This window comes from Felis catus, chromosome A1, assembly GCF_018350175.1.
Source record: "Felis catus isolate Fca126 chromosome A1, F.catus_Fca126_mat1.0, whole genome shotgun sequence".
In the NCBI taxonomy this organism is placed as follows: domain Eukaryota; kingdom Metazoa; phylum Chordata; class Mammalia; order Carnivora; family Felidae; genus Felis; species Felis catus.
Window position 1 is genome coordinate 67,658,813 of NC_058368.1, and position 26,077 is coordinate 67,684,889.

General features: G+C 38.8%; 1 protein-coding gene across 3 annotated transcripts in view; it reads right to left on the reverse strand.

The window, feature by feature from the left end:
• The window catches only part of UGGT2 (UDP-glucose glycoprotein glucosyltransferase 2), a 188,535-nt gene that overhangs the window by 110,457 nt on the left and 52,001 nt on the right, over positions 1-26,077 (reverse strand). For all 3 annotated transcript variants that reach the window (XM_045055129.1, XM_011280607.4, XM_045055130.1), the window contains 3 exons: positions 22,552-22,651; positions 20,270-20,330; positions 1,121-1,212 (listed from right to left, as the gene is read on the reverse strand). In XM_045055129.1, the coding sequence (XP_044911064.1) occupies positions 1,121-1,212; positions 20,270-20,330; positions 22,552-22,651 (253 nt within the window). The remainder of the gene's footprint in view (positions 1-1,120; positions 1,213-20,269; positions 20,331-22,551; positions 22,652-26,077) is intronic.

The following is a 26,077-nucleotide window of genomic DNA, read 5'->3' on the forward strand; positions in this document are numbered from 1 at the left end:
GGCTCCAGCCTCTGGGCTGTCAGCACAGAGCCCGATGCGGGGCTCGAACTCACGGACTGCGAGATCATGACCTGAGCTGAAGTCAGACGCTTAACCGACTGAGTCACCCAGGCATCCCTTTTTCTCCCTCTCTTAAACCCACTTTCACTGTTCCTGAGCACAGATGAAGTTGTGTCCCCCTGAAGCACACAGGCCAGGAGCTAACAACCACTCTACTCTATGTACAGTACTTAGCCTACAGATACTTCATTATCATTTTTCCCAAGGATCTAACTAAATAAAGAGAAAAGCCTCATTTGAACTACTATGTTTCTCAGTCATTCCTATACTTTCCTACTCTTTCCAAATTGGTAAGAAAAGATGATAAACATTTAATTAACTGAAGTTCAATGAAAGTTTATTCAATTGAATTAAAATAGAATATCTGAACTAAAGTATTGTGTTTACTCAGTTTACCTTATTAATTTTTAAAGTAGTTTTATGCTTCTCTTTAAATGTAAAATAATTTCAGATTGAGTTTTCTTCTGTTTGACCCTTGACTAATTTATGGATCAGTGGCCATGATAAACACAATACTTTGTAATTTTGCCCTACAGCATTTTTCAAGAATTGTTTTTGACCTAAACAGATAATACCCTGCATTCTATAATTTCAAATTTCCTTTCTGACAAATAGAAGTCCTTTAAACTCTTTTTGTTTTCATTCTTCTGGGGAAATGTGTCATGTTCCTTTCAGTTCCTTTCTGGAGGGTAGAAGTCCTCAGCTGCTCAGCCCAATCCCAAGGAACTTCCCTGCTAACGGACAGACCTACTCATGAAAGACCGTTCCCAACAATGTGACAAGTATAGGACGAAAGTTCAGAAACTTCAGTTTTCACATCTGAACAGATGTTGCCAAGGTCTCTCCCAATTCTGTGTTCTAAGACACTTGTGAGTACTCCACCAAAATAATAACAGAATTCTGCCCATGACAAATACAAGACTTTCTGAAGTCTTGCACAAACACATGTATTTGACTTACCTTTAAAGTAATTATTTGCATTTTGGCAAATACAAAACTTAGGATACCATTTGCCTTTATACAAGTCATAGTTAGTTTGTATTAGTAATTCAATACTTACCTAAAAGGATCATAAGCACTCATATCCACACGAAGTCCATTTATGAACAGACAAGCATCACCTGGCTGAATTTCAAATCTAGCATGAAGACCCTTGAAATAGAGCAGGGGAATGGTTAACCAAGTCATGTACCAACAGTGATCTATGCCAGGAGTCAGCAAACTTTCTGAGGGTCATATAGTAAGTAGTTTAGGCTTTGCTGGCCACATCATCTCTGTCACAACCACTCAACTCTGTCCTTATAGCACGAAAGCAGCCACAGACATGTAAACAAATGGGCGTGACTATGTTCCAACAAAACCTTTATTTATAAAAACAGGTGGCAGGCCAGATTTGGCCTATTGCTGCAGCAGTTCACCCACCCAAGCTAAGTGATGGAAATCTTATGATAGGTTAGAGATACAAATACCCAAATATTTTGATTCTGCAATACAGGATATTAACGGTCCACTTCAGGGCGCCTGGCTCTGTCAGTTAACCATCTGACTTCAGCTCTGGTCATGATCCTCGCGGTTTGTGAGTTCAAGCCCCACATCGGGCTCTGTGCTGACAGCTCACAGCCTGAAGCCTGCTTCGGATTCCGTGTCCCATCCCCTCTCTCTCTGCACTTCCCTTGCTCTCAAAAATGAATAAACTTAAAAAAAAAATAAAGTTCTAATTCTATGACAATTACTTAATTCATTTTGTATCGTGTGTGTATGCAGTGGTAAACACACTTAGAATTTGATAGGTGCCATACACCTAACCCAGGACTCAAAACTTGGGTGTATCTGTAAATGTTTGTTGGAGATCACTCTAAGTTCATAAAGGCTTCCATTAAAGACTTATCTCAATGTTGTTTTTTCATTCAGTAAATATCCCCTGAGCATGCGCTCTGAGCTAGAAACCACTCCAGGCACTAGAGCAGTAACAAAAGTACAGAATGTGACCTTCTTGCCAGTGAGGGGGTCAAATCAACTTTAAAGCCTAGTCTTGCTACTTAGTCACGGTAAAGTTTGGATACAGTTAGGTAAAGTTTGGATACAGTTATTTGCTTCGTATGTCTCAGTTTCATCATCATCATCTGCAAAACGGGTGTACTTATTCCCATCTCACAAGTTATAGGCTGTAGATGTGATATATATCGGTGCCTACTCACATATGCGGCACTCACAAGCGAAGCTTTTATTATTACTGTTAGCAGGGCAGGCAAATTCATTTAGAAGGAAAAACAATTTCAAAACAGTGCATTTCAGTGATGCTATGTGAGTGACCTAACGGAGACTTCTATAAATTATTCTGGAAAGGCAGGTGAAGCAATTAACATGAGGAGATTCAGAGAAGGCTTGGCAGAGGTAAATTTTTCTCTATGGTGATCACTCACCACGACAGGTTACATAAAGAGAAGGGAGAGAAGGAACTAAATTTGTAATAGGACAGAAAGTATTTCCACTTGATTTACAGAATACTAGCAAGAGGTTAAACCTGAGAAGATTCATAGGTGAAAATAGGATTTATCTTTAGCTATTTCTATGCCTTTCTATCGAAGACTTATTCTAAGAAATCTGCATTCCAACTTCATAATCTACAGATGTCTAATGAACTCATCACTGTTTTCCCCAAAACTTGTCCTGAACCTTCACACACATGGCCTCCAGCTCTCTCCAGCACCTCATTCATTTTTAGGCATCTCAACAGTAAGGAGACAGCATATCAAGTACACAGATCTATACTAAATTGCTAATTCCCTCAAGAATGCTGATGCCAGCCCCTGTGCCTCGAACAAAGAAGATACTCAAAAAAGGGTAATAAATTAAACTCAGTGGATTTGATTGCTAAAATACTGTCTACTGGCGACTGGCCGACAAGTTCTTTCTCATTCCCCTCAGAGGAGTGAGCCTTAAATCCTGGAAAATTACCCTGAGAATATGATTTAAGGTAGCTTTTCGCAAATCAAATGGTAACACTTCAGTTTCCGGCAATATGATGAACCAGAGATCCTGAAATTCTACTAAAAAAAATACAACATGCTGGATTAAAATATTAATAATGCCCTCTAAATAAATGGTTTAGTTCTTAAAAGTAAAGCATCTAAGGGCAGAAAAGAAGTAGGAAGAGGAGTCAAGGATGTAAGTGAACACTGAAGGCCCTGTCCCCAAGGAAATCTCAAGCTTCCCAGGTAGCCTAAAGCTTAGGGTTTTAAGGGTGGGCCCACCCAGGGCAGGGAGGAATGTCAGATCCTTGTGCACACAAAGGAGTATTATACTCACAGTGAGCCTGGCAGAAACAGAATAGAAATTTGCCGATCTCCCCTTGGTTCTTGGCAGGGGAAGAACAAGTTTTCAGTAAGGATTCATGACCTCTTTCATTTTTAGGAGTTTGAGGCTTGACTTCACACTATTTTTAAGGTCTAAAACACATACACAGGCCTTTTATTGGAAGTGGAATTAAGCTGGGGGTGCTCCTAGGCTTTGAGCAGAAATGAATACAAATTCCCAGTGAGAAACAGGACCTCATTCAAAAAGAGGGGATAAGCTGAGGCTGAGGAGAGATCCAACTGGCAGAGAAGTAGGGAAACCTGTAGTTCCCTCGTCCCTCAAACACAGCAGTGTTGAGGCCAAAGGACTTTGAATTCCAAGAGTCCAGGCTGCAGAGTGACAAAGACGTCTCCAGGGACCCACGGGGACAACCTGGCGGGTCATAGGTGCGTGATTGCAAACTGGGAAAGATAAAACAGGCTGTATAACGCAGGAACGGGAGGGATCCCCTTCTGCACAGAGACAAAGGGATGAAAAAGAGAGACTAAGGAAGCGTAGGACTATATCTGGACAGGAGAAAAACCACAGAGTAGGACAGAGAAAGATCCAATCTCAAACTGTGGGGCTTCCTCTGAACTGAGGCCGGCTGCCCTGTTTGTGCACCTGGGGAGGAGGGGAGCCAGTCCTCAGCTCGGTACCTAGTTCAGAGGTGCAGTCTGCAGTGGGAGAAAGTGATCCTCTCCCTGGAGTGCTGTGGGAAGAAGGTATATAACCATTCAAAGGACAAAGGCTGCCTGTGCCCACCAGCCAGAAGTCATATCTGCCACGCGGAGCGGCTCTTCCCCGGAACTGGGGTGCACAGAGCAGAGCCCTTTAAGACATCGGGGTTTAAATCCCAGCCGTGAGCCAGGGAGATGCGAGAGTTGGGGGAGTGGGGCAAACTGCTTCGTTCACGCCCTCCTGCGGCACTGCAAGGATGGCCTGAATGAGTGGTTTGGGACACCTGGTCGGTGAAGGAGAGACTCAAGTGTCGCCATTTTTCTCCCCACCACCTCCAACATGTGGCATCAGGGAAGGGACAGCAGGTTCACAGTGGAGGTGGGGACCCGCCCACACCAAACCACGCCCCTCTGTGCCTGCTGACTCTGGATCTACTGGGGCAGGACAGATGTTAACCAGACAGCCCCTCCTCCAGACCAGTGCTGCCCCTGGTTCCAAGGCCCCCAGTGGTTTTGCATTTTCTAATTCTTGGACAATTCTTGTTTTGTGTGTGTGTGAGCGTGTGTGTATATATATAAATACACACACGTTTTTTTTTTTTTCCCCCTCTTCCTTTTCTCCTTATTTCTTCCCTTCTCTAGTCTGGTTATTCTGGTTGTTGGTTTGTTTAAGCAGACATATTGAATCTATTCTCTTTACTATTCTATATCTCCTTCAGTTTCCTCTCTGTCTGGATTAAGCCATAGAGTTTCTCTGCTCAATTTTCTTTTCTTTTTCCCTGCTCCTGTCATCTCTCTCTTTGTATGGGATAAGGCCTCTTCCATCCACACCATCACCCCGTTGTTTTGCTGTAGCTGGTGTTTTTGTTTTGTTTTTCTGTTTTTTGTTTTCTTTTCCAAGGCTACTTCAGCGAACAAATCAAAGCACACCTGGTGGAGGGTCCAAAACATCACGATGGGTAGGGAGATAAAGCAACCACAGTCACAACAACAGAGAGCAAGTAGCACACTCCAAAAAACACCTCCTGAAGGGCCAGGCCCTGGAGACTATATGACCCTTCTTTAATATAGTAGTGCAGGACACATAGCAAGCTTTTAAAACACATAAGGGACAGGGAACTAGCCAAAATGATGAAACGGAAGAATTTTCCTCAAAAGAAATTTCAGGAAGAAATGACAACTAAAGAATTGATCAAAAGATATAAACAACATAAGTGAACAAGAATTTAGAATCATCATAAGATTAATTGCTGGGCTTGAAAGAAACATGGAAGACAGCAGAGAATCTATTGCTGCACAGATCAAGGAAGTAAAAAATAGTCATGATGAATTTAAAAATGTTGTAAATGAGGTGCAAAATAAACTCGAGGCAGTGACAGCAAGGATTCAAGAGGCAGAGGGGAGATTAAGTGAAAGAGAAGACAAAATTATGGCAAAGATGAAGCTGAGAAAAAGAAAGATAAGAAAATTCTGGACCACGAGGGGAGAATTAGAGAACTAAGTGATAAAGTGAAACAGAACAATATCCATATCATAGGAGTTCCAGAAGAAGAAGAAGAGAGAAAGGGGCCGAAGGTGTACTTGAACAAATCGTAGGTAGGAACTTCCCCAATCTGGGGAAGGAAACAGACATTGAAATCTAGCAGGCACAGAGAACTCCCTTCAGACGTAACTTGAATCCATCTTCTGTGTGACATGTCATAGTGAAACTGGCAAAATATGAAGATAAAGAGAACTCTGAAAGCAGCTAGGGATGGACAAATTAGACACCCACTCAAATGGGAAGAAACAGAAAATTTAAACAGACCCATAACTAGACAAATGGGCCCTAAGGTCTACCAGGGTACCCATAAGGGTAGTAGCAGACCAATCTACTGAAATGTGGCAGGCCAGAAAGGAGTGGCAGGGAGTTTTCAACGTGCTGAAAAAGAAAAATATGCAACCAAGAATCCTTTATTCAGCAAGCCTGTCATTCAGAATAGAAGGAGAGATAAAGGCTTTCCCAGACAAACAAAAACTGAAGGAGTTTATGACCACTAAACCAGCCCTGCAAGAAGATTCTAAGGGGGACTCTGTCAGTGGAATGTTGCAAGGACCACAAAGGACCAGAGACATCACTATAAGCATGAAACCTACAGATAACACAATGACACTAAATCCATATCTTTCAGTAATAACACTGAATGTAAATGGACTAAATGCTCCAATCAAAAGACACAGGGTATCAGAATGGATTAAAAAAAAAAAAACAAAACAACAAGACCCATCTATTTTCTGTCTACAAGAGACTCATTTTAGACCTGAGGACACCTTCAGATTGAAAGTGAGGGGATGGAGAACCATCTATCATGCTACTGGAAGTCAAAAGAAAGCTGGAGTAGCCATTACTTATATCAGATAAACTAGATTTTAAACTAAAGGCTTTAACAAGAGATGAAGAAGGGCATTATATCATAATTATGATGTGTATCCATCAAGAAGAGCTAAAAATTATAAATGTCTATGCACTGAATTCAGGAGAACCCAAATATATAAAACAATCACAAACATGAACATCTTATTGGTAAGAATGTGGTAACTGCAGGGGACTTTAATACTGCACTTATAGAAATGGACAGATCATCCAGACAGAAAATCAATAAAGAAACAATGGCCCTGAATGATACAATGGACAAGATGGACTTGACAGATATATTCAGAACTTTTCATCCTAAAGCAGCAGAATACACATTTTACTCTAGTGCACATGGAACATTCTCCAAGATAGATCATATGCTGGGTCACAAAACAGTCCTCAATAAATATAAAAGAATTGAGATCATACCATGCACATTTTCAGATCACAATGCTATGAAACTTGAAATCAACCACAGAAAAAAAATTAGAAAGCCTCCAAATGCATGGAGGTTAAAGAACATCCTACTAAAGAATGAATGGGTCAACCAGGCAATTAAAGAAGAAATTAGCAAATATATGGAAACAAATGAAAATGAAAACACAACAGTCCAAACCCCTTGGGATGCAGCAAAGGGAGTCCTAAGTGGAAAATACATAGCAACCCAAGCCTATCTCAAGAAACAAGAAAAATTCCAAATACAAAATCTAACAGCACACCTAAAGGAACTAGAAGCAGAACAACAAAGGAACCCCAGGCCAGCAGCAGAAGAGAAATAATAAAGATCAGAGCAGAAATAAACAATGTAGAATTACCCCCCCCCAAAAAAAAAAACAAAACAGTAGAACAGATCAAAGAAACTAAGAGCTGTTTTTTTTGAAAAAATAACCAAAATTGATAACCCCCTAGCCAGACTTCTCAAAAAGAAAAGAGAGAGGACCCAAATAGATAAAATCATGAATGAAAATGGAATTATTACAACCAATCCCTCAGAAATACAAGCACTTATCAGAGAATACTATGAAAAATTATATGCCAACAAACTGGACAACCTAGAAGAAATGGACAAATTAGACACCCACACAATACTAAAACTCAAATGGGAAGAAATAGAAAATTTAAACAGACCCATAACTAGTGAAGAAATTGAATCAGTTATCAAAAATCTCCCAACAAATAAGAGTCCTGAGTCAGATGGCTTCCCAGGGAAGTTCTACCAGACATTTAAAGCAGAGTTAATACCTATCCTTCTCAAGCTATTTCAGAAAAATAGAAACGGAAGGAAAACTTCCAGACTCATTCTATGAAACCAGCATTACCTTGATTCCCAAACCAGACAGAGACCCCACAAAAAAGGAGAATTACAGGCCAACATCCCTGATGAACATGGATGCAAAAATTCTCAACAAGATACTAGCAAATTGAATTCAACAGTATATAAAAAGAATTATTCACCATGATCAAGTAGGAATCTTTCCTGAGCTGCAGGGCTGGTTCAATATTCACAAATCAATCAATGTGATACATCACATTAATAAAAGAACGGATAAGAACCACATGATCCTGTCAATACATGCAGAAAAAGCATGTGACAAAATACAGCATCCTTTCTTCATAAAAACCCTCAAGGAAGTCGGGACAGCAGGAATATACCTAAACATCATAAAAGCCATACATGAAAAGCCCACAGCTAATATCATCCTCAATGGGGAAAAACTGAGAGCTTTCCCCCTGAGATCAGGGACACGACAGGGAGGTCCACTCTCACCACTGTTGTTTAACATAGTGTTGGAAGTCCAGCTAGCTAGCATCAGCAATCAGACAACAAAATGAAATAAAAGGCATCAAAACTGGCGAAGAGGTCAAACTTTTACTTTTTGCAAATGACATGATACTCTACGTGGAAAACCTGAAAGACTCCACCAAAAGGCTACTAGAATGGATACATGAATTCAGCAAAGTCACAGGGTACAAAATCAATGTATAGAAATTGGTTACATTTCTATACATCAATAATGAAGCAACAGAAAGAGAAATCAAGAAATTGATCCCATTTACAATTGCACCAGAAACCATAAAATACCTAGGAATAAACCTAACCAAAGATATAAAAGATTTATATGCTAAAAAACTATAGAAAACTCATGAAGGAAAATGAAGGAAACGGAACATCCCATACTCATGGACTGGAAGAATATTGTTAAAATGTCAATACTGCCAAAAGCAATCTACACATTCGATGCAATCCCAATCAAAATTGCAGGGGCATTCTTCTTAAAGCTAGAACAATCAATCCTAAAATTTGTATGGAACCACAAAAGACCCCGAATAGCCAAAGTAATACTGAAAAAGAAAACCAAAGTGGGAGGCATCACAATCCAAGACTAGTCTCTACTACAAAGCTGTAATCATCAAGACAGTATGGTATTGGCATAAAACAGACACAAAGACCAATGGAATAGAATAGAGTACCCAAAACTGGACCCACAAAATGTACAGCCAGCTAATCTTTGACAAAGCAGGAAAGAGTATCCAATGGAAAAAAGTCTCTTTAGCAAATGGTGCTGGGAGAACTGGACAGCAACATGCAGAAGAATGAAACGAGACCACCTTCTTACACCATACCCCAAAATTCACTCAAAATGGATGAAAGACCTAACTGTGAGACAGAAAACCATCAAAACCCTAGAGAAGTAGGCAACAACCTCTTTGACCTCAGCTGCAGCAATTTCTTGATCTACACATCTCCAAAGGCAAGGGAATTAAAAGCAAAAATGGGACCTCATCAAGATAAAAAGCTTCTGCACTGCAAAGGAAATAATTAACAAAACTAAAAGGCAACCAACGGAATGGGAAAAGATATTTGCAAATGACATATCAGACAAAGGGTTAGTATCCAAAATCTACAAAGAACTTACCAAACTCAACACCCAAAAAAACAAATAATCCAGTGAAAAAATGGGAAGAAGACATGAATAGACACTTCTCCAAAGAAGACATCCAGATGGCCAACAGGCACATGAAAAGATTCTCAATGTCACTCATCATCAGGGAAATACAAATCAAAACCACACTCAGATATCACCTCACACCAGTAAGAGTGGCTAAAATGAGCAAACCAGGAAACTACAGATGCTGGCAAGAATGTGGAGAACCTGGAACCCTCTTGCACTGCTGGTGGGAATGCAAACTGGTGCAGCCACTCTGGAAAATAGTGTGGAGGTTCCTCAAAAAATTAAAAATAGAACTACCCTATGACCCAGCAACAGCACTACTAGGAATTTAGCCAAAGGATACAGGAGTGCTGATTCATAGGGGCACATGTACCCTAATGTTTATAGGAGCGCTTTCAACAATAGCCAAATTATAGAAAGAGCCCAAATGTCCATTAACTGATGAATGGATAAAGATGTGGTTTATATATACAATACTGCTTGGCAATGAGAAAGAATGAAATCCTGTCATTTGCAGCAATGTCGATGAAACTGGAAGGTATTATGTTGAGTAAAATAAGTCAGTCAGAGAAGGACAGATATCATATGTTTTCATTCATGTGGATTTTGAGAAACTTAACACAAGACCATGGAAAAGGGAAAGGGAAAAAAAATAGTTACAAACAGGGAGGGAGACAAACCACAAGAGACTCTTAAATACAGAGAACAATCTGAGGGTTGATGGGGGGGGGGGGTGGGTAGAGGGGAAAATGGGTGATGGGCATTGAGGTGGGCACTTGTTGGGATGAGCACTGGGTGTTGTATGTAAGCAATGAACCATGGGAATCTACCCCAAAAACCAAGAGCACACTTTACACACTGTATGTTAGCCAATTTGACAATAAATTATATTAAAAAAATAAAGCAGAGGCTGAAAAAAAAAGAGGGAATACATTGTAACATATCCCTTTAACCACCAACAGAGCTGGGCCATTACCAGAAACTAAAAAAATTCCAACTGGGTGGATCCCAGAAGACTGGTAGAGCTTTATCATGGTAAATTTGCTTATAAACACATCTGGAGGGAGGCCCCCAAGCTGAAACTGCATCCATTCTGGATTTAAAATTTGAAGTCAGATATATTGTAATATAGAAGAGGTTCTCCCTCCCCTGCCCCCAGGATGAGTGATGAGAGAATATAAGATTCTAAAGAAAATGTTTTACAGAAGAACTTTTGGGAAGGATATTCTAATCTTAGGATTTTCTCAAGAATTCTAAAATTGCTGTCTCTTCTAAGTAATTAGTTCACATAATTAGAAAAGGTGTGAGCTTTTATTTGAATTAGATATAATCCTTTACTTGGATCTTGTATTTAAATACCTGCATTTGATTATGTAATTATGAAATTGAAACAATCTGTTTTACACTGAAGTAAAAAACAACAAAACAACAAAGTTACCAGATCACCCTATCATATCTCCATTTTATTCCCCCAAACCAAAAAATGTTATGGAACACAAACAGCTCTTACAAGCAAATAAGAACAGATACACAGTAGACTGACATTTAATTTAAAACCAGGAAAAGCAGCTTCTGGTAAATCTCTGATCAAAATAACAATTCTGAACTTCGAAGGGAAATGTGCCATAGTTTGGAGTGAAATCAGTTGCCTCCTGAATAAAATCAAACCCAAATATACTTATGTACCTTCAGCACAGTCATAATATTTCCAGAATAATCTCCGCATGAGTTCAAAGTCAAACCACATAAAAACCTCTACACAATTCTCATGCCCATTCTGCAACCTTTCACTCTGTCTCCCAGCCTCTCTTTGTGGCCCGTAGAGGTGACCGGGGTTTTTTCCCCCCCGGTTTCTCGTTCATCCTTCCGGTGTCCCTTTATGCAAACACTAATATGTCAAGATATACATCTCGTTTTCCCTGCTTTCTTTCACAAAAGATAGATCCGCTCGCTGATTACACTATCAAACTTTCTAATTTTTAAAATCTGGTGTCTCAGTTTAACTTGGGACCTGTATTTCTATTAGGAGTGAAGACAGATCATCTTTCTACATATTTAATGACCACTATTATTTCTTTCTTATGCATAAACCTCTTGTTTACACGTTTTGTGGGAACTGTACTCTTTGGTGTGTGGGGAGGATATGTCACAGCAGTGACGTACATCATGATTGTTCTCCAGTGCTCAGTCCACACTCAGGAACACTGCAAGGGATCCTGGGATTCCCGGCCTCTAGTCCCCACCACTCTCGTCTCCGTTTTTTTAGGTACCACTCACATGCCCCACACGGTAGCAGGTAACATGCACTACTGGTCCAAACCCATTTAGCCAAGATTAATGACAGGAAAGCCATTACCATTCTTGTCCTTCTCCCAGCAATCCATGATGGCATGAAAAGTCTGTGCTGGTGTCCCCACGGGGCAGGTCCCTACTGTTCTTTTAAATTTTCCACAGTATCCCTGGCTATTATTCCTTGCCTATCTTTTCCACACGAAGTCTTAGATTTGTCAAGTTTCAGAAAAAAAAAAGTCACCTTTGGTATTTTTATAGGTTCTGATTACAACTATAAATTAACTTAGAATTGACTTCGTTGCCAAGATGCTGTTTATGTTACTATTATAAATGGAGTCTTTCTCTCTTCTGACATCTTCCAACAAGTTGTTTGAACTAGTTGTTTGCAATATTTGGAACCCACTGATTTCTCTATATATTAGTCGTGTAACCTATTATCTTTTGTTGGGGACAAAAGCACGTCCCTCTCCAAATTCAAATAACTGAAGCCCTCACCCCCGATGTGACTGTATTTAGTGACAGGACCTACAGAGATGTAATTACAGTGAAATGAGGTCATGGGGGTGGTGCACTTCATATGCACAGAAAGGCCATGTGAAGACACACCAAGGAGGTGGCTGTCTGTCTACCAACCAGGAAGACAGCCCTCACCAGAAACAGAATCTGCCAAAACCACGATCTAGGACTTGTAGGCTCCCAAAGTGTGAGAAAATAACTTGTCGAAGCCACCCAGTCCATGGGAGCCTGAGAAGACTAGAACACCTTTCTGTCTCCAGTTTTTGGCTTTTTCACAGATTCTCTTACGCTGCATTTCCCCCCAATTTTTATACTTCTAACATGTTTCTCTTAACTAATCATGTTGGCTAACAGCTAATACAATGATAAATTACAATGACAATAATGAGCTTCATTGTCTTGTTCCCGATTTTGGTAAATATACAGCTGTTTATGTTGCTATTATAAATGGAGTCTTTTTCTTTACTCTCTGACATCTTTTCCAATAGTAAGATGGTTTTTAAGCTGGGATACACACAAATATACATGTGCACACTTTAAAAAAAGGTCTCATTGATTTCTTTATGAAGTTTTTAAAAATGTTTTTACAGTCAGGAATAGATCTTGAATTGTGTAAAATGCTTCTCAGCATCTATGGAGAAAATCGTGCCACTTTACAACAAATATCCAATGATATTATTATACGAATAGACTTCCTAATATTGAACCATCCTTGCATTCAAGTAAACTTGATTATGGCATATTATCCTTTTATTAGTTTCACTATTTTTGTCTTTTAGTGCATTAATTTTTACCCTGTATTATTTTCTTCTGCTTTCTTTTGATTTTCTTTATTGCTTTTCCTAACCTTTTAGGTCCTAAATTTAATTCCTTTATTTTTAATCTTTTATTTTTACTGATGTAAGATTTTAAGGCTTTTCTCTGAACTTTGTTTTGTGCCCCAAAGATTCTAATAGCTTGTCTTTTTAAAATTTATCAAGAATACTGCAATTTTGATGTGTATTTTATTTTCCCTTCTACTTAAGTGTGAACAGAGTTTTAATCTCCCAGAGAAGAAGCCATGTTCTCCTGATTTTTTTTTTTTTAATCAACTTCCAGTTTGAGTGCACAGGGAGGAAAGAATGTTTTTTTCTATTATATCTGCTTTCTAGTTTTTTTTGGGGGGGGGTCATTACTCCATAACAATTTGAGAAAAGACTTTTCTCTGTTATCAGGATATAAAATTTATTATATATCTGTAACACCTATCACATTGATAATGTTTGGTTGTATCTTTGATTTTTGACTACATCAGTCTTAGGTAAATTCTGTTTTTCCTTCCATCTCCAGTAGTTTGTTTTATGAATATTCCTACAGTGCTTTGATGGATAGATATTAATAATTGTTACACTTTCATCAGTCTCATACAGGGCCATTTTTTGCTCATTAATACTATCAGGCCTGAACCTAGCTTTATGGTATTAAGATCACTACCCCTGTAACACAGTATTTGCTTGGTCTACCACTGCCCCATCTTTAACATTTCTGAATTAGTTTAAGAGTTATTTCACATTTATTAGCCTAATGATTCAAACTGACACCTCTTGGTAATGTCAAGTTTATTTACATTGGTTGATACGACAGAGAGTAGCTGCAACTGTCATTCTTCCATGTTGCATTCACTCTTTCTGGGTGTGTTTCTAAAATTCATTCATGAATGGATTGTGTGTGTGTGGGGGGGTGCATGTACATTTCTTTCTTTTAGATTCCTTTCCAAGGGAAGATTTAGATCTCTGTTCCACAAGCTACTCTTACACATGTATCTTCATGTAATACCCTCAGCTCTTTAAAAGGTATCTAATGATGCTATTATAAAAAATAGTTTTTAACCTCTTCCTGCTCTTGCACAGCCCACTTTTACTCAATAGCTTTCTACTCATTAGTGGCTAACTGTGCACTTTTAAGTATGTTTAGGCTCCACTGTGTGATTTTTCAGCTTTAATCCTCTCCCATGATTCCCGAGTATCTCCGTTTAAGGCAGTCAGCAAATTTATTCTATTTACTACCTCCCTACTTGTATTAGTTGCAATATTTTACTGTGTCAGAGTGGGCGCTATTTATATACTGCAGCATCGCCCTTTCCCTCACCTGCGTCTCTGTTTTAGTTGGACAATAAACTCATTCAATGCCCAACTAGGCAGTTTTTCTGCCAAAGCATCTTCTATGAGTTCTTAATCAGAAGAAATTCCTCAGGGAGCATGCTTTCCCTGAATTCTTGTTGTTCAACATTTTTTGTAGTCTATATATGCATATCTATCTGAGAGCTAGTTTGAAGGACAGTTTTTCTTTCTCTGAGAATCCCATAGGCAGAACTTCACGGTCTTCTGGGGTCGAATACTGTTTTTGAAAATCTGATGCCAATCTGGTTTTCTTTCTTTATAATCCTTATTGCTAAATGCACAAAGAATTCCTTTTTTCCTACAGCCTTTCTTTATTTTGATGATTCTTGGTCAATTTTCCTAGTTATATGGTGTATCCTTTAAATAATGTGGATTCAAGTCTTTTATTTCAGAACATGGTTTAATTACAGTTTTAAACATTTGCTCTGTCCCTTTGTTTGGTTTTCTATTTCAGAAACTCTACTATAGGAATGCTGGATTTCCTTTACCTGCCTTTTAATTATCATCTGTCTTGAATCTTTTCTGCTTTCTTTGCATTTCTTAATTCTATCCACTATGTCTTCTATGGGGTTTTCTAGAAATTCAATTCTCCCTTGTGCCTGCCATTTGTAGTTTTAGCTTTTACTTCTGAAATGGTTGCTTTCTCTATCTTTGCAAAGCCCTCCCAGCTCTGGTTTCCCATTCTCTGGTCCTATTCTTGGCCCATCTTCACTGTGAGTCACTGTAATTCTGTACATGTTGTTGCTTCTCGACTTCAGTAGCTTTTCAAGCACACATCTGAATGTCGTGTTGCAATCTTCCTCTGCTTAGTGAGGTTTCTTCATTTACAGTGTAATTCTGCTCCTCCTTTCCCCCTTTACAGGGAGATCTTTACATGGATGTAGTAGTTCTAGCTTTCTGATAAGCATATATGAATCACTTAGATTTTCTCGCACTAGACATTAGCAGAGGAGATGGTTTGGGAGTGAAAGAGGCAAAATTAGCCTTCCAGGTTTCCTGCTTTGAAGTTTCCTTATTGTCATCAACAGTTTCAGCTGGGTCACCCAATGTAGACAGTCTTCCTCAGATTCTCAAATATTAGCCCAGCTGAGAGGCTCTAATCACCAGGCACTTTTTCTCTTCACTTTGCCACTAAAGGATGATGACCTGGTCTCTTAGATGAACCACCCCACCCCCACCCCCCAGCTAGATTTTCTGAAATCTGCCACTTCCGTGCACTTCACATGACTCCTCTTTCCCCCTCCTGCAGCTGATGTGTGTGTGTGTGTGTGTGTGTGTGTGTGTGTGTGTGTTTAATTTTTATGAGAAATAGAGATCATGCAAGCATGAGCAGGGGCAGGGGCAGGGGAAGGGCAGAGGGGGAGAGAGAGAGAGAATCTTAAGCAGACTCCACACAGAGCCCGATGTGGGGCTCAATCCCAAGACTCTGGGATCATGACCTGAGCCAAAATCAGGAGTCAGACGCTCAACACACTGAGCCACCCAGGCGCCCCTCTCCTATTTCTTTTTAATCCTGCCCACCCCAGTGTTCCTACTCAGAGTGGAGCCCTCTCCTTTGAGAGTGAGTACTTGCTGATGATTGCTGGGATTGTCATGCTGGGACTCCTGCCATGTTCCATTCTTCCCCTCCATGCAACTGTAGCTTTATACTTAAGTTCTACTGGTGCTGGCATTTTCCACCACACACAAAATTGAGAGTTTGTAGGTTTTTGCCTTCTGATAGTTTTGCTGAAAACGTGGTTTCATTCTTTTTGTCGCTATATATGAATTCTACTCATTTTCTTTGTTGCTCTGTATGATTTTTAGGAGAATAAATGGGACTACTTTAAATTTGGCTGCAGCCATATTTCTATTGGAACCAGTCACTATGTTCTTAGTAAAATGTCAACTTAGGCCAGCTTCAATTAAAAATATGATATAACTAAATAAAATTAACCATAGCCAGACTTCCTAGCTAAGTTGGTAATAAAATGCTGAACTATGCAAAAAATAAAGATATTAAAATTGAAAAGATCCAAATAATCCCAAAAAAATGAGAAGATAAAGCAAATACTAGGATTGACACATAATGTTAATTCTGGATAATGTAAATGAAAGAATGACCTTTTTTAAATGTAATATTAGAATAACTCCTTCTGTAAGAATTCTAACCTTAAACTTGTCATTTTGACTACATTCCCATGATTTCTGCCATCTTATAGTTGTATATATTTACAAAATATGCTTACAGATTATTCTAATCTGAACTGTGTAATTACATTTTACAGAAGAGGTTTAAAGAGAACTTCTCAAAGCTAGTACCAGGAACTAAACCCACAACTTCTGCCTTTCTCTCCTATTTCCCTAGCTACTTTATTCCTTCACCTTTTCCAATAGCCCTAAAATCACCCTTTTATAGAGCAACAGACATTATTCTGCATTTCTTTGAAATATAGAAACAGTGTTTAACAGTTTCAGGAGCATAAAATACAATTTAGCAAACGGAAAAGTAACGTATAAAGCTTAATTATATTTGATATTACAGTATCCAAGTTCTTAATATAAAGAATCCCCGAATCTCAGTGGCTTCCCAGAGGAAACACTGATTTCTTGTTCATATCACATATTCACACCTTCAATTATCTTTGGCTCACCCCAGGGCCTTTTGCATTTCAGGTGCCAGACCAGGAGAGCAGCCTCTATGTGGGAGAGGCCGGGCGAGGGAGGGCGAGGGAGGGCGAGGGAGGGCGAGGGAGGGCGAGGGAGGGCGAGGGAGGGCGAGGGAGGGCGAGGGAGGGCGAGGGAGGGCGAGGGAGGGCGAGGGAGGGCGAGGGAGGGCGAGGGAGGGCGAGGGAGGGCGAGGGAGGGCGAGGGAGGGCGAGGGAGGGCGAGGGAGGGCGAGGGAGGGCGAGGGAGGGCGAGGGAGGGCGAGGGAGGGCGAGGGAGGGCGAGGGAGGGCGAGGGAGGGCGAGGGAGGGCGAGGGAGGGCGAGGGAGGGCGAGGGAGGGCGAGGGCAGAAGCCAAAAGGCAACGAAACCACAAAGCTGCTGCTTGCACATGACATGTGTATTTGCTCATTTCATATTAGTTAAAGCAAGTCACAAGTGACATGGTATCAGTCAACATCGTAGGGGCAGAGGAGCAGACTCCTCTGACAGAGGGAAGAGAGTGACTATTTGTGAATAATAACATAATCCATCTCAATACTTCATGTTTTCCCTCTGCAAATATACCAACCAATGATCTTAAATTTTTAAATTGTCCTTCCCTATGACTTTCTATTTACTAGTAATATGAAACCTTTGGTCATAAAGTACTATCGTGAAAGTAACATGGTCTCTCCCCACTTTTCTACCCAGCTACTGTCTACTTCTGGAGTCCTCTCTTGCCCTCCCAGAGAGAAATGCAGGGACCACTTATGTATTACAGCTCAACTACTGGGACTGAGAACAGAGATCACCTGAACTGACATTACTGAACTATTACAGGAAATTCTTATCCAGGAAGATAAAGCTATAAATGAATAAATAACCATTTGCTTCAGGAAATTCTTACAAACAAATAGTTCCAGGCAAACTTGGACTAGAACTACAAAATGGTCTGGTTTGCCCATCTGAACAGTTACCTCATCTGGGCAAAGAGCTTGCTTGTAACAGTTCACTCATCAAAACCATTACTATTGTGTTGACCAATACTCAACTACTGTTAAACCACTTGAACAGAAGCCCTACAACCCATAAGTAATCTACCATAATATCCTTCTTTTGAGACACTAAGAAGATTCTACCAAATGTTGTTCCCCTTACTGTGGTAAGTTGATTAAACTCAGCTTTGCTTGATCGACAGGTTTCCCTGTTGATTTCTGTAGAGGAATGACAGTTTACACTAGACTCCTCATATCTACCTGGTTTTATTAAATGCAATTTTCTAAATTTTGTATGATGTTCTTCTGGAAATAGCAGTCATTCAAGAATTTTTAGAAGAAAAGAAACTACACCAAAATTTCTCAATCTCCTCAAATACCTTGTTTTCTAATCACCTGGCAAGATGTTTGGCACCTGAACAAATTCAAAGTGCTTATGAAATTGATCTGAAATGAACTGTCTATCAGAGCACAAATTCTGGTTCTTTTACCAACTCTGTGACCCAACAGAAATCACTGGATCCCATTTTATACACTGGGATATTAATGACTCCTATACTCTCTCTCTCTCGAACACTTAAAAAAACTACCTAATGCTAAACATTCAATGTATTACAGATAACATGTAAACATTCAACAGTTTTCAATTCAACCGGTATTTCTGAGGGAATGGGCTGTATCAGGTACCATACTCATTCAAGCCTCTAGATTCAGAGTTTCCTGATCTACTCATTTCTATCAACTTCCACTTCCACTCTGCTGCAGCAACTAGCTTTAGCAGTCACCCTGTGATCATGAGGTCATACGGGTCTACCTGAGAAAATTTGGGTCTTCAGTTCCAGTTACTTCTCTTTCATTCTCACAGTATTTCTTCTGTAACCTCATGAAGTCCTCCAGCATTTGGACCCCAAATCACAACTTGATGTTCTGATGACATGAACACCCTCTCTGGACTATTAAATGGGCAAAAAAATATACTGGACTGGGTGAAGCCACTGAAACTTCGGCATCCTTTATTTCTCCTCCCTTTTCTACCCTCTCTTCTTTTCCTGCTGCAGGTGGCACTATTCAAACAAAATTCACTATTAGTACAGGAGCTTTTGTAAGAAAATCACTCTGTTCAAAGAATGGTAAGAGCAATTAGGAAAACTGGAGAAAGGAGTAATACCACAACCATTTGGGGAGGATAAACAATAATTTCTCAGGTGGTAAGCTAGGCAAAGAATATCATACATAGGGATGATGTGTGATGGTTCCCAACACTCGTGCTCCAAATGTGAACTATGCATCTACTCCTTCATTATTATTGCTGTAGTTGCTGGCCGCCATCACAAGAGCTGGTACCTACTGAGAGTTCATTCTGCTTCTGTGTGACAGGCACGGTTGCCTGGCTAAGTTAACCCACTTTGCTACCTCCATTACTAGAAAAGTGAACACTACTTTTCTAGCCTCCCTTGCAGCTAGAGATAGCCATAGGACAAAATTCTGGCCAGTGAGTTGGAAGTCAGACAGGTGATGCGTTCCAGGAAGGCGTTGCGGAGGATTAATGTGGTATTTAATACCATCTTCCTGCCTCTTTCTGCTTTAAATACAAATAAGAAGTCTAAAGCTGTGGCCATAGAAGGAGTAAACCATGTCTGTAACTGCTCACTCTGAGACTTCTTTTATGTCAGAAAAACAAACTCCTACTGTTCAGCGCCCCGTGCGTCTTGTATTTCTTTAAGCCAAGGCAGTCCTATGTAATGAAGCCAGGCAGTGTTCGAAGCACTTCACAAATAGCACACAACTAGGATCATTTGGGTTCTTACTGTGACTTAAGAGACCACTTGGCAGAATCTTACCAAATTACTGATCAATTGTGCCCTTTATGTCACAGGATTCTAATGATGTTCCAGCAGTCCAAACCTGACTCAGGCCTTACAAGCTTTTAAAGAAAAACTGATCATGAGAAACAGAGTAATTAACTCACAGCTTTATTCTTTGTCCTGTAAAGACAACCATACTACGTGGGCAGAAGGTCCGAAGCATAGGGTGAATGAAGAAGTAGGTAAGATGTATGTCAGAGGAGACTTGCTGTTATCACAGACTGTGAGCTATATAAAGTAGACAATCTAAAAGTGGAAAATCTGAACTGTTTTAATAATCAAAAAGCACAAATTAACATTTTCTTTTCTGTATGGAAACTGAAGATCCAAAGTCTAAAATCGTTGGTATTAGTGTAGTCAATTTTTTTAAAAAAAAGAATTCAAACAAACCTTTTGGTTTCCCTGTATTTCCTCCCTCATAAGAGGATTTACAGCAACTCTGGTCAGAGATCTGGAAAAAAAAATACTGATATAATTCATTTTTACTTAAATGTTTAGGACAATCTATAATTCAGTATAATATAATACTCTGGATAAGAACCTAAAAACTCAGAATGCTTCACGACCAAAAGTGCACATTTCCATGTAGCTATTGGACAACTGGCACCACGGCTCTCCTTTGACAAGGGTGTCTGACTGTGTCTGATTCAGGTGGATTCAAGACTGACAGGAGCTCGTGCACACCTGGGTGATGGACCGAGTTGCTGAGTCACTATATTGTACACCTGAAACTAACACGACACTGTATGTTAACTACACTGGAATTAAATAATTAAAAAAAAAAAGAGTTCATGGGCACAACCGTACGCATTAGGTACAGTCGGAACTTGTTTACTACTAGATACTTTTCAGATATACTTGACTGAAAATGCTATTTTGTGCTGTTTGGCCCATTCAGAGAAACTTTGTATAAAATGACCAATATGACACATGTGTCAATGCAAACAAATTTCAAAATACTTGCACATAAAAAAGAGTTTTGGTAAACCTGGGATCTTTACCAGAGTATGTAAGCTCTAAATGACTAACAATACTGACTTCCTCCATATCCACTCTTCAAGAACTTAGAACTCCCTCATAACTTAGATTTTTTTAAAGAAGTTTATTAACTACATTTATTTGACTTGATAACTCCTAGGAAAATTAATTACATATTTGTCAGTTTTATGCAAACAAAACAATTTAAAAATTAAAAGACCGTTAATGCAGAGTTCTGCTTTAAAATAAAACTCCCACAAAAAGTGTAGGTTATCTCCTAAAATTTGGCAGCATTTAAGAGGAATTACAATGTATAATTTGGTATCACAAGTTTTTCATCCATTTAGCAGATATTTTAACAAACATTTAGTAATGGTCTATCAAGTGGCTTTACAGATATGCTCAAGCCTGTTAAGTTAGCCATTCAGCAGTGTTACCATAGTTTGCATTCTTTTTAAAAGATCAACCACAAATTAAGAGCAGAGTTTAGCCCACAACCTTGAGTTGCAACTGACTTACAGTCAAAAGAGTGAATAATCTTCTTAACACTGAAGTTATTTTACTTTATTTGTATTTGATCTAGTAATTTCAAAAACAGCAATGTAACTAAACATTTATACACATATGCACATTTCAAGTTTTAAGTATGCAAGTACTGACTTCTCAAATTCTTGGCTCTTTAAAATTAACAGAAGAGTCATCAATATATTGATGCTTAATCTGTAACTGAGTTGGTGCATCTCTCTATTTTCAGGGTCCCCTAGAAAGGTTGTTATCTTTTGGCCAACTATGTGCTAGTTATTTACCCACAAAGGAACGAATATCTAGATTTAAGATTCAATACTTTGCACTGTGGATAAATGTATAGCAAAACGCATGAGGCAAAGAGAGGTCTGGTGATCACCCACGGGCTAAGAGAGGGTGCTGCTCGTGCAGGGGTGCTCTCCCCTCTCCTCAGGAAAACGCTGCTATGCTAGCCACACACTCCACGTCTTCAAGAGAAGCTAACTTATTTTCTGTTTTACTGGTTGCTTATAATTTCACATCCTGTCATTCCTAACCAGACTACAAATGAATAAGCGTTTTGTTATTTTGTGAAAGTACTGATTACTTTTAGACATGCAAATGTATTATCTATTAAACTGCAAGATGTGTTTAGTGTAAAATCAGTATTTCTGGAAGCAGTTCGTTTAGGTATCCTACTGGCAAAAAGTATTCCACAAAATATTCCATAAAGAAGACTTGTTTAGAATCTGAAAGGGCAAGAACATGATCTGGCCATATTCTGGGCATAAATCTATTTAGAATAATACTTTTCATCACCCTCCACCCAGAAAAGAGAAAAATATTCTCTCATTATTCATTGCTTGAACAAGTTTTATCCTGGATTACCGTATCACTATTTTTGTTTAAACAACTTTAATAGATTACTTTTCCTTTCCATTTGCCTCTAATTCAAGAGTTCTATTTTTCAGGATGTGTACGCATGTGTGCACATGCCAGTATTTTCCTCTGGTAAAAACAAAAACCAAAAAACAACCCAACACGCATAATAAAGAAATGCCCTATTTTCATTAAAACTGTATCTGTTAGAATTAGTTGATATCACAATGTTAAATGAAATCAGCTATTTTTATAAAGTTTATTTAATGGAAAGAGTTCTGGCTATAATCAACCCATGAACTTTAACATACCTGGCTTTTATGGGGAAGTTCTGTGAAATGTCTTTCATTAATTTTATGGCATCATAAACTGGCGTAGACATTATTTGAGAAGCCGCCTGAAAACTAAGATCTGGAAAAAAAAAATCTAGCATCATGTCAGATCTTCACAGACATTTCCAGGTAATTTAAATAATTTACTCAACATTTCTTGCCACATATTTATTATATAGACATGTTAACACTTACATGTAGCATTTTTCAAAAGTTTTAAACAGAAGGCTATCACCAATGTCCAAATAAGGTAAGCTTTACACATTTTTGAAGGGCTAATCATTTAATACCTATTGTTTTCCACAAATTACAGTATAACTTCAAAAAGAGATATATGAAAAGAAACGTTAATGCCACGCTATTTTTTCTATACTTAAGGTTTAACAAAACATGCAACAAAAAGCTTTGATAAGGATAACAAGAGGAAGGAAAAAAGAGCTTTGGGGAACTAATTCTGGAAAGAACTTTAAGAAAGATCCGATGTGTTTATTAACTCAGTACATATCAAAAATTCACTTTTTTCTTTCAATGTATTACCCTTATATGACAATAAAAATCAAATCCTAAACTTAGTATTTTACCGGATACGAAAGTTCTACGAAAAGAAAACTGTGTGGCTTACGTAGTCAGTCTCCAATATGTCGGAAGCAGTCATCTTAATCTCGTCCCTTTGTTCAAGAGTCAGAAAAGATTTTAAAGCTTGATTCTGTTTGTTACTGAATAGTGAAACATACTGTTTCTCTTTAACGTTTCACCACAGGTAGAATCCTAGTTTACCATACACTAGTAAAATAACCAGCTTAACATAGTAAGACTAGTTTCATTTCCGCATTCTCAGTACGGTGCATCAAGTTGGAATCAAAGCTTAGGAAAAGGTGTTCTTAGCACAGCTTACTGTGGGACAGACAGCCTAACAACCAAGGTTCAAATTCTAGCTCTGTATTCACTTTCTAGCTGAGTAACTTTAAATCACATTTCCTCAACCTACTTTAGCATGTTTCCAGCCCCAGCACTGCAGTAAAGCCATCGGTACTCATGAGTATCTCCTAATTACCAAACACAATGGATATGTGTCAGTCCTTATCTTACGAAGATCCTTTTGCAAGAGGGTTATTACATCCTACAAAGAAAAAGTACTGACTTTCTATTCAGTAAATGGTGCTGGGAAAACTAGACATTCATGTGCAAAAGAATGAAAATGGACCCCTATCTTACACAATACACAAAAATTAACACAAAATGGATTAAGGACTTAAATTTAAGACCTAAATCCATAAAATCCTGAAAGAAAATATAGGGATAAGCTCCCTGACATCAGTCTTAGTGATGATTTTTTGGATATGACACCAAAACCAAAGGCAGCGAAGCAAAAATAAACAAGCGGGACTATATCCTACTCAAAAGCTTCTGCAACAGCAAGGAAATCATCAACAAAGTGAAAAAGCAAGCTACAGAATGGGAGAAAACATCTGAAAATCATATATCTGATAAGGCACCAATAACCAAAATACAGAAGAAACTCATGTAAACTGGTGTAGCCACTATGGAAAACATGGCAATTCCTCCAAAAATTAAAACTAGAACCACCATATGGTCCAGCTTCTGGGTATGTATCCAAAGGAAATGAAATCAGTCTCTCAAAGAGATACCTGGACTCCCATGTTCACTGCAGCATTATCCACAACAGCCAAGGTGGAAATAATCTAACTATCCATTGATGGATGAGAAAATGTGGTGTACATATACAATGGAATATTATTCAGCATTATAAAGAGAGGAAATTCTGCCATTTGTAACAACATCAATGAACCTGGATGACATTATGCTAAGTGAAAACAAAGATAAATATTGCACAGTATCAGGTACATGTTTAAAAAAAAAAAGTTAAACTCATACAAACAAATTAGAATAGTTGCCTGGGGGCTGGATAGAGGAAAAAAGGCGAGGTTGGTAAAAGGGTATAAAATGAAGAGGGTCTGAAGATCTAATGTATACCACGGTGACTAGAGTTGATATCACTGTATTACATAACTGAAATTTGTTCAAAGAGTAGAAATTAAATGTTCTCACCAAAAAAGAAAAAGACCTGATACACAAGTAGGTGCTCACTAAATACTGATGAAAGAATAAATGAATAGTCAAATTACAAGTAAGATTCTTTATGTTCTGTTTCTTATTATTCTATTGCTATTAAAGGCATTTATAAACAACACAATTTTTAACTCATGGGTATATATTTAGGAATATATGCACTTTTAGGCAAGAAAACATAATTGTTATTTACATGACTGTGGGGAATAAGCTTAGAAATTCCCTGGGCTTACACCAATGGGTTAACAAAGAAAAAAGTACAAAGCCATAGGATGCTCACACCTGAGAAGACAACCAAGAATAGGGAGGTGCAAAGGTGCCCAATACATAGGTATATGAAATAAACAAGATTAGATATATCAGGGTGAAAGCACCTCCCCCCCCCCCCCCAGTTTAGTACTACAGCAGAAAGCTGCTTTCACAGGAAAGAAGGACCAAGTTAGGTAAACAGGTAAATCGGGATATAGATGGCTGCGCTGCAGGTGAAGCAGCCCACAGCGGAGATGATTAACAAAAGAAAAGTTGCCTTGTTAACTTTGAGGTTATTTGTCCTACCTGTCTCATCCTTAGGCTAGCTAAGATAAACAGAGGTGGTGCCTCACGTCTGCCATAAACAACCTTCAGCCTGACTGCCTGGTGCCTAGATTTTGTTTTGTATCAACCCAAACCCCTAACCCCGAATATTTTAAAGACCCCCTTTCCGTCACATCCACAATTTAATGTTCACAGATTCATTGTCTCTTTGTGCACGTCCATCGCCATGTTTGTAAGCCTTCTGATCCTAATAAAACTGGGCAAGGACCCTTATTCTGGGCTCTTGTCTTTTCCCAGACAAGCCATCTCTCATTTTTCATCCTGCGTCCTGCTCTCTTGCTAGACAAGAGAGAACTTTATACCCAGAGTCTACGACACATGACTGAATGGTGTTAATGACTTATAAAAGAGGAAAATGGATGATCAAAGATCTTGCCTGATGGTATTTGGCTGCTGTACAATGTCATACTCAGAAACAGAATGCAGTGTGGAAGAAACAATTTAGGCTCATTTTAGATATCCTTGATCTGTGCTTTATCATATTCGTGAACTTGGACTAATTATTTTATGTGTCCATTCCTGATTTCCTCATCTGAAAAGTGAGAGATCTAATCTCTTACGAGTTTTTAAAAAATTAATCGTACTGTATATAAACAGCCTAACACTTTGCCAGACACAGTGTAGGCTAATAGTTTTATCATCGTCAATCCACCGTCGTGATGATCCTTCTACCACCTTCTACTCAGGTTTGACAGCACAACTAGTCTTTTAAAACTTTTTATTAACACGAACGTAATTCTCCTTTACATGACCAATCTTCTGAGCACAACTTATTTGAAAGCCTCTGAAAACTCACTTATGAAGTCAGATACAGTATAAG